The 10,035-nt window shown below is 37.4% G+C and overlaps 1 protein-coding gene and 1 long non-coding RNA gene across 2 annotated transcripts; one reads left to right on the forward strand and one right to left on the reverse strand.

The window, feature by feature from the left end:
• The first annotated feature begins 457 nt into the window (after positions 1-457).
• LOC131435282 (uncharacterized) lies at positions 458-1,355 on the forward strand. Its single transcript, XR_009230475.1, has 3 exons — positions 458-546; positions 608-982; positions 1,061-1,355. It is a non-coding gene; the product is annotated as an uncharacterized LOC131435282 (long non-coding RNA).
• Positions 1,356-5,093: 3,738 nt separating this feature from the next.
• On the reverse strand, positions 5,094-7,714 carry LOC131435279 (pyruvate dehydrogenase E1 component subunit beta, mitochondrial). The gene is made up of 6 exons (XM_058602976.1): positions 7,202-7,714; positions 6,589-6,750; positions 6,347-6,533; positions 5,944-6,288; positions 5,809-5,889; positions 5,094-5,756 (listed from the first exon to the last, which is right to left on the reverse strand). The coding sequence occupies exons 1-6, from the start codon at positions 7,385-7,387 to the stop codon at positions 5,653-5,655; spliced, it is 1,065 nt and encodes a 354-aa protein (XP_058458959.1). The 5' UTR covers positions 7,388-7,714; the 3' UTR covers positions 5,094-5,652.
• Positions 7,715-10,035: the final 2,321 nt, after the last annotated feature.

Below are 10,035 nucleotides of genomic sequence, written 5' to 3' on the forward strand. Positions count from 1 at the left end.
TTGTAAAGTATTTAGTTAAAGCGTCCAGACCTGTCTGTAGTTTATTCTTCAGAGCATTAATGACACGACCTTTGTAAAGAATGGCAGTATCATCAGCAAATTGTGACAGAACACCACCACCCGGAAGAGGTGGGATGTCTGATGTAAAAATGTTGTATAGAATGGGACCTAGGATACTGGGGTACACCAGCAGGAATAGTAAATCTTTCTGAAAGTGCATTATTCAGAGAAACCTGGAATGCTCTATCTGCAAGATAATTTTTGATAATTTTAATAAGATACATGGGAAAATTATACCTATGCAGTTTAAACACCAGGCCGACGACACGACCAGCCACTCCAAAGAAAAATCTGAATAAAAGGTGTTCGTGAGTGATTCACCTCCAGTTACCGCAAATTGGGCGTCCCCTCGTAAATCAATAAAACAAATTTCTCAGACAACACTGTTCTGGTTGCTACAAGTTAGTTACCAAGGCGCTCTAATAAAGTAAATAAACAAACAAATTGGAAAAGTTCTGATTTCGAGTATCGCTCGATTACTTCTGCGTAAGTTTGAAAAAAACTATTACTTTTCATTCAAACGACTTATAATTCTGTCATCTAGCAGCATGTCTTTTCATGAATAAAACCGAAACCTAATTGTAACAATATTTGGAAGCTCCAACAAGTTCTTCAATTTTGTAAGAGACAAAACCGCCTCAGAATACACGCATCTGTTTCCTTGATCTTAAATCTAGATTTGTTTCCTGTTCTTGAATTTATTACGTTCAACTTTCAAATCGAGAGAGATGGTACCCGCAAAGTTTTGAAATCTGAGTGTCCAAAATATTGCACGCATTTTTATGCAACTGTAGTTTTATACAAGGTTTGGCATCAGACGCTCAAAAGAAATTACGATTGCGTCCTCAATCAATCAATTCGAAAATTAGAGTTGGCCATCCAATTGTTCTCTGGAAAAAGATGGATAATGTTCTGAAATTCGGTCAGTTACAAGATCTGAGCGTGTTCAGTCTATATGGTAAATGTTGATCCTACCATGATATATTTCTACTTTTTTTAGATAAAAAACTATTCAAAATATATGCAACAATTAGTTCACAAGTACCGAGTGCAAACATACGGGAGAATCAAACTATAAGAAAATAATAAATCGGACCAAAATTTTCAAAGCGACGAACAGTAGAGCCTACTAGCAAGCTCTGTGGCGTAGACAAGATAGTATGGACCGGTGCTAGTATTCTGAATGAACTACAAAATCAAAAAGATTGGAGAGCGAATAATGGATATTGGAAGTACGTTTCTACAATCGAATCAGACTGTGAAATAATTGAATGATAACTTAAAACAATGTAAAAATCTGACTAATCAGCAACACTACCGATTATAGGGTTGATTATAAATTGTTTTGTATTCTAGAAATTTTAACAACAAGAATGCTTAAGAAAAACAGCATTATTTATTTTTGTTTTTTCACACTTTTTTTTTTTTTCGGAATGAACTAAAATTTTTTTTATCTAAGCCATCTTCAGAACATTTCAATCCGAATTCGTATTATTTCTCCCTTACAATTTTTTATCGACAAATCATTTTGTCGATTCGCCAATATTCGATAAAGATTTTGAATTCCGTGAAGTCTGGTGGCCAACAACTATCTCTTTTATTTTCATTGCTTCCCTGTTTATTCAAACCGCATTTTGGATTCCTAGATGGAAATCTATCAGTGGCACAAATTGAGATGCTCCTTCTTATTGAAAGAACTTGCTGTTTTGGTCAGGTAAATTTGTTCTTAGGTTCTTTTGTTCTATTTCAAAGAGCGTCCACTTATTTGTTGCATCTACTCGATTACTTTCTATAAGATTTTTCATTCATTGGGATTCCTAGGCATTCGGATTAAGAATCCGAATACTGTATTTTGATAGTCCTACGACAAAAGGGCCTAACTTTAAATAAAAGCCTATACCTTATAAGAAATTGATCAGCAGGTCATTCTCCTAGTCGTATTTGGGAGGGAAGTCTTATATCAGCAATTACAGCTCAATTCTGAAACCTTTTTTATTATGTAAAACACACATAATATAAATCATTAGGTGTTATATAAATTAAATATTTCTGTTTTACCTATATGAAATATTTTCATCTTATTCGTATGCAAACGACTCTAAAACCGTGATGAAATTAGGTGCTGCATCTTGGTTCGTTTTGTTCTATTTACATTTTTCATTTATACAAAATAAGTAACCATCAGGGTTGCCACATTTAAATCTGCATTTTTCAGAAGAAAAATCTGTAAATCTGTATCGGGAGCTCAGAAACCTGTATTGAAAATCTGTATATAGGAGTGATAAGAAATTGAAGCACAACGGAATGAAAAAGTCTTTAGAACACAAATTTGAAGAAGCCAAAACTTTTGTTAGTCTGAGTTTTATGATTTTGTAGTTGAAAAAACGCTGGAAGTTGTTTTTGCGTTGGAGCCTCTCGAAATAATGATTTGACGAAAAACTTTCAAAATCCAATCTGAAAGTGAAACTTAATCTGATTGATCAATTGGCAATCGTTCTTCTTTACTACCTTACGTTATGGCCGAGGCCATCATCTTTTCATCTTATCAGAAGGAATTTTTGAAAGCATAAACAATTACGCTACACTAGTTGTAAAAAAAAGTAAGCTTGAACAAATCTTTATTAGCAGATAGAATATCTGTGTTTACTGTCCTTAACATACTCTTTTATATTTAGTTACATCCTCTTTTTAGAATTAACACACAATGAGGATAATGTTTTCACTTTGAAAAAATGATCAATATCATTATTTAATATATTTTAACTTGATCTTTATTCAATTTTTAAACCACGCTATCAAAAATCTGTACAAATCTGTATTTTTTGCCAAAAATCTGTAATCTGCATATACAGAATCTTGGCCACAAATTTATCTGAAAAATCTGTAAAATGCAGATTAACCTGTATATGTGGCAACCCTGGTAACCATGGCTCTGGTAACTGTTATTCTACAAACAACAGTTTATAATCCTGGGTTGCCAGTTTGAAATATATTTTCAAAGACTTCAGTTTGACATTACGAGTTACTGAGGGTTAGTTAAATTTACGATACAGTTTTGAAAGCGAGTGGCAGGTCGTGTCGTCGATGTTACCATTGATTTGTTCAGGAAATGTGAGAGCTGGATATCTTGTCAATCGCCCTTATTCTGAATAACGTCGTATCGTATTTTCGCTCGTATTTCATTTGTATTCCCCATAACGCTAGCAAAATCAAAGGTAGCTATGATTCGATCGAACCACATTCGATCGAAAAACCAATACGTCGTTATTCAGAATAAGGGCGAATATGATGTCTTTGCTTACAGTCAGGCCTTATGCACGCGCGCTCTTTATTTTGCGCTGAGACAAATTAATTCTCATTCTCATAAGACAACCACGCGCATGCGACGTACTTTTGCCGCTCTCAAGAGAACTCTTTGGCACATTTACGTACAGCAGCCCTTACACGTGACAATATTATTGTCAATCCAAATTGTCAATACCGTCAATCCAATTGACTTGATAACTTGAGTCCGCATTTTTCGAGAAAATCAAGCGTTTGGAGCTTCAAATATTGCAAATGAATATTAAAATATTGAGAGAAGAGGCCATTGCACATATTTAACAGTTTCTCTCTGGAGAGAAAGTATTGTCGGATTGATGGGCAGTTTAGAATTTTTGACAATATTTTCGTCAATCCAATGAAGTTTCCATTACACGATCCCTTACACGTGACAATATTATTGTCAATACAAGGAGTATTGACAATACTTTTGATCGTGTAATGGAAACTTAATTGGATTGACGAAAATATTGTCAAAAAATCAAAACTGCTCATCAATCCGACAATACTTTCTCTCCAGAGAAGAAACTGTCAAATATGTGGAATGAACTCTTCTCTCAATGTTTCAATGTTCAGTTGCAATATTTGAAGCTTCAAACGCTTGATTTGTTCGAAAAATCCGGACTCAAGTTACCAAGTCAATTGGATTGACGGTATTGACAATACTTTGGATTGACAATAATATTGTCACGTGTAAAGCGGCCCTACCGCACCAGAAACTGATGCACGCTTCGCTATATAGTCTCATCGCATTCTGCCAAGAGCGAGGCTCAAGCGCTCCCGTCGCATGAGATAGCGCGGCGCGCTCGTTTCATGCGATCTACGAGCGGTTTGTACGTTATTTTCATCCTCTTCATCTCTTCCTTTAGGATAGGACACAAGTCGCATGAACCGCTCTAGGCACGAAAAAATAATTATAACAGCAGCTTTTACTGTGGCTCACAAAGCACACAAGCTGCGTTCATGCAAAATCTCGTGCGCTGTCTCGTGAGACCAAAGCGCACGAGTCGCGCGCAGAAGAAAATGCGATGCTCTGAAATTTCAAGCTGTACATCCCGTTTCTATGTGCTCGCTACGCGTCTCGTACACGCTTTTGGTTTGCTCTTTTAAGGGCACTCCGCATTCGGCCGAGCCAACCGATCCGAGCTCTCCGGCGTTGACTTCGGCTATGGCTGAGCTACCAGCGTGCGCATGTATAGGTACGCCGGACCCGACACGATTGATACGGTGCGAAAAGCTCGGTGAGGAATATCGTTGCCAAAGATATGGATTTTATGTCGGGTCCGGCGTACCTTTACATGTGCACGCCGGCAGCTCAGTCATTACCGAAGAGCGAAAAAAGATCGGCGATGGAAATGTCGGCCGAATGCGGTTTGACTATTAGTCGGCGCTCACGCTCACAGGATATATATGCGACACACACATTTTCGGTGCGCTCTCGCTGTCGCATTTGTGCACGCATGAGCATTCGGAAGGCCTGCTTACAGCTAATCAAAAAAAAACAAGGACAGAGTGAAAACTGAGTAAATTTCTCACTTGTGCTTTGACAGGGTCCCATTGATTTGTTGCAAGCATGTTCCTCGCTTTTAACCAGCTAATGTGAGTCACCAACTCGGTTCAGTTTCGCTTTGACAGGATATCTTCGATTTGCTGCAAACAGCGCAGAATTTGTTTTTGTTATAAAACACACATTGAATGAAACACACGAGATGTTCGTATAATCATCCGATTTATTTATCTCAAGGTGATGTTAGCCAGGACCAGTTACTCAGTGTAATGTAACACAAACGGTCTACAAAAACGAACTCGAAAATTTTCGGCTGTTTTCGAAGAACGAATTAGATTAAAAAAGTAAGTCGAACGAATTGGCTGTGATGTTGATTGTTGATTGATGGTTTTTATCAGTTATGTATTTACAAACTAGATACTATGTGAATGTCCTGACGATTTGAACTTTATACAATGCGATCTTGCATTTATTTTTTTTCCTTTTCTTGCGTTTCGGCAGCAACCATACAAAATATTCAAATTTGACTGAAAAATGGGAAAATATGTAGTTTTCGTTTAAGCTAAATTAAATTTTCAGGATGTTATTTGAAATATAGAATTCAAGTTAAGTTCTGATCTTCAGTTAATATCCAATAAGTTAAAATTCCGTTCAACGCTGATTCGGTTTGCTGATTCCATGTTCTATCTTTGAATATTCTGCTGGCTTTTGCCCTTAAGTCATATTTCCAAAATTTGTTACGTTGATCACTGATTGGATGAGTTTCACTTAACTCCTAAAACCTTATTAACTGCGGTAACAACATCGTGCACCTGTGGCAATGCAGCAGCTTCTAGCGATTTAGCATAAGGCATCGGTACGTCGACACCTGGAAAAAAGGAATAACTCTCACGAGCTTATAAAATACTGCAAAAAGGTACCTGTCACGCGCCAAACTGGAGCATCTAAATGGAAGAATGTCTCATGCTCCATAACTCTAGCGCAAATCTCCGATCCGATACCTTGGAAAAAGATCTTTTTAATGAAAGCTCTCTCGTGCATCACAAAACACTTACCGCTCTGTGGCCAACCCTGTTCCACAGTTACTAGATGATGTGTTTTTTGCACCGACTTGAAAATAGTATCAGTGTCGAGCGGGCGAAGCGATCGTAAATTAATAACTTCACATTCCACCCCCTTGCCTGCAAGCTCTGTGGCCGCTTGGAGAGCCGTTTCAACCGACTTTGAATGAGCTGCAAGCGTGATGTGTTTACCTGGTCGCATAATTTTCGCTTTCCCTATCGGCAATACAAACTCTTTGTCCAGTACCTGGTCTGAAACTGGGTAGCCGACGCCGTACAGCATTTCATTTTCAAGACATACCACCGGATCCGGATCCCGAATTGCAGCTTTGAGCAGGCCTTAAAATACAAAACATCATTATTAAACTACACTAAATTACCGCGAATACCAAGCAACCTTTTGCATCCTCACTGTCATACGGTGATATGACTTTGAGTCCGGGGCAATGTGAGTACCATGCTCCAAAGCACTGCGAATGCTGCGCTCCAACGCCAGCTGCTGCTCCATTCGGTCCTCGGAAAACAATGGGCACATTCACAGTACCAGCAGACATGTAAAAGGTTTTGGCCGCTGAATTGATGACCTAGAAAATGGAGCAATCAAGTGTAGTGAGCTTGACTAACAATTAATTAACATACCTGATCAATAGCCTGCATCGAAAAGTTGAACGTCATAAACTCACATACCGGACGTAATCCTGCCATAGCTGCACCTACTGCGATACCAGCGAAGCCCATTTCGGTGATAGGAGTGTCGATTACCCGCTTATCTCCATACTTTTTCCACAACCCACGCGACACCTGTCAATAAATTTCTAGTTTTCTTGATCTTTTCTTGTATGTAGATGTATGAGCTGTTTTCTTTGAAAGAAAATATGTTTCAATTTGCTTCGGATGCTGTTCCTACTTCACATCAAGAAATTATTCCGCTAATCCATTTTATTTCGGAATAACTTCTCTTTGTAGATAGCACATCTTTTAATTAAAACAGCAACTGAAAGCTGAAGGCTCTTTGTAAACAAAGTAGTCAATATAGTAGTCTATGATAACATAGATTCCGAGGATAACTTCAAACGTAAACAATCTTCGCAGTTTTACGTCATCTGCCAGAGATAACCTTCAAAGTGTGCAATTAACGCGAGCATGCAACATCTTTCTTTTTCTATGCATAAAGAACTGTTTACGTAACAAGAAATTCGAAAAAAAAAATTGTCGCTGGCCGAACACTAGCCACAAATTTTGGTGTGTATACCTTATAGGCACCGTCGTATTGAGCCACTTCTTCACCAAGCAGGAAAACCCGCTCATCGCGCTCCATTTCTTCATCCAAGGCCGCGTTGAGGGCATCGCGGACAGTCAATTGTTGAGCGGAGAGAACTTTCGAAGTGGAAAAGAACCGGCGGGACAACCCACGAACTGTAGCAGAGACGGACATCATTATGGCTGCTAGACACCACTGGAGATCACTGTTGTGCTTCGCCGAATCGAGTTCCACGGGTATATGTAGATATGTACACAATCTAGGACTGAACGGTAGAATCCCGAACCAGAGAAAAAACGAAACCGACAGCGAACAATACCAGCGAAAGAGATTCTACTGTTCGACGCGTTGATGGTGAATGCGAGCAGCGATGCCAGGAGGTTGTAGTGTTTTCCTGTAGATTCACATTCTCCTCAAACGGTAACGACTTTTTTCTGGTTGTCAGGCAAATAGCTGTCGTAGTTTTCTGTATAAAAATACCGATTCACGTAGATATACTCCAATTTCCGTTGATTTTGTCACCGGATCCTTTCATCCGTATAAAATCAAATCCGTAGATTTACGGATATTTCCGTATGAATCGGTGAATGCAACCTTGACTAGGGATGCCAGGTCATTTTTTCAAAAATATGTGATCAAACCAAAAACGTGTCTGTGAAAATCTATGATCGGTTTCAGAATCTGTCAAAATTTGTGATTCTTTTCAGAAATCTGTGAAAATCGGTGCCATTTTTTTAAATCTGTGCAGAAGGTTGAAAATCTGTGAAACACCGAATAATCTGTGAACTTGGCATCCCTGAGTTTGACAGATTTGCGAACTGTTCTACACTCAAAATAAACATCACTTAGTATTCAAATGCAAAAACATATGATTTTTTTCCATAATACTTGGCACGTAACAGTTACTTTTCCCATATATGACAGCCATGTGTCCCACATAATGAAAATCAATGTTGGCAATACGTATGTTTCATGTGAATTTCACTTATCCATTATTGGTATATTACATGTATCATATATGAAATCCATATATTATTTATCTGTATTTCATTTAACTTCCATGTATTTTTCCAATGGTAATCAAATGCTCGTCTATTGATTTATTGGAAGTATGGTTGATATTTATTGACGAAAATGATTTTACGTTTCCTTTATATATTTAAAACACACTGTAGCATCCATATACAAGTAGCATTCCGTTGCCTATATGAAACCAAAAAGTCGCTGTTGTCCGACCGTATTGTTTGCAGTTGAAACTGTATCGCATTCTAAAAAAAATTAAATATAATTATTTCTAGAATTTATTTGATAGCTCGTATAAACTTACATAAAAGTTCAAGCAAACAATTTTCAATCCAAAATCTGCGAGCACTCTCTTATTCGTTACTTACAGCCATTTTTATTTCAAACTATTTTCACAGCTTACAATCACGTAATTTATATTTGCTTTACACATGAAATCTACCTACGTGCTTCACACATAAGGCGTAAGTGCTGTACACTTAAAAGTTATCGAAATTTCAATTAAATATTATAGATTAACATATAAATGTTACATGATGCATATGCATATAATGTGGTGGGCTGTTTTCAATTAGTATGTGATTTTTCACGTAAAACCAATGGAAGATTTTGGCTCAGTGTATACCAAGATGTAGAATTGACACTGGTAACGAGATGCCCTAGTTTTGGCCGTGTTTGTGTTTTTCCCACGATATTAAGTATGGCACCGAGATCCACGAAGTAAACATCGGAACAAAATATGACTCAAAATTCTATTCATAGCCAATATGTGGTGTTTGGTCGAGCATTCCCGTCTTGGTAAATATTAAATCAAACTATGTTCTCGATTATAGCAACTGGACGTGATATGACGGATAATCCTGAGACGCTCGATGTATACATTTTTCTTTCCCATATCGATCGTCTCACGACAAAAGGGCCTAACTGCAAATGACAGTTTCTCTTTGTTTACTTTTTCTTTTGCGATTTACCGAACTGATTATATATTTGACGCTTTACTCTTCGCAAAACATTCAAGGTAAAACTACAAGCTTTTGATTTATATTGGAAAGTTTAGAGAATTTGCAATAATGGCTCCGTAATAATAAAAAGAGAAAGTAAACAAATAGAGGCTCTCAATTGCAGTTAGGCCCTTTTGCCGTGGGACGGTCGATATCTTCTTTTTTTTTCAAAAATATAATCACAAACGCATTCACTCATAGAAAAATTTCACCACCTGTTGATTTACCATCGTGTTTCTATACCGTGATAACCAGCCTCCTGGTCACTCTACTTGCTATGACATCATGAAACCAGGGATGTCAGGTTCACAGATTAATCTGTGTATCAAAGATTTTCAATTTTCTGCACAGATTTTAAAAATGACACAGATTTTCACAGATTTCTAAAAATGATCACAGATTTTCACAGATTCTTGAGTAAATCATAGATTTTGGAAATCGAGCACAGTTTAGCATCAAAGAGTACAGAGCGGTTGAGGAAAAAGGTACAGAGCGTGTTGGTAGTGAGACCTTCAACCCTAAGACAAGACCTGACAACTGGCTTCTTATTCTTCCTTCCGAATCATCCTTCTCGTCATTTTCGCCCTGTGGAATAAATACCAACGTATCGGCTACAGTGTAGCAATATTTACAGATTTTTTTAATAACTATGCTAGGAAAAAAATATTACATTTAAATTTTTAGAGTTTAGGTTTTTGATTCGAAATAAACACATAACATGTTTTGGTGAATGCATTTATTTATTATATATTAATGCTTAAAAATGATTATTTTTTGATTTTTGATGACAAAACACGAAAT

Source organism: Malaya genurostris, chromosome 3 (genome assembly GCF_030247185.1).
Source record: "Malaya genurostris strain Urasoe2022 chromosome 3, Malgen_1.1, whole genome shotgun sequence".
Lineage (NCBI taxonomy): Eukaryota > Metazoa > Arthropoda > Insecta > Diptera > Culicidae > Malaya > Malaya genurostris.

Coding starts and splice junctions, on each gene's coding strand:
- LOC131435279 (XM_058602976.1), bottom strand. CDS start 7,387: ATGATGTCCGTCTCTGCTACAGTTCGTGGGTTGTCCCGCCGGTTCTTT. Junction 6,534..6,588: donor CGATGCAGGCTATTGATCAG/GTATGTTAATTA, acceptor TCCATTTTCTAG/GTCATCAATTCAGCGGCCAA. Junction 5,757..5,808: donor TCCAGTTTGGCGCGTGACAG/GTACCTTTTTGC, acceptor CCTTTTTTCCAG/GTGTCGACGTACCGATGCCT.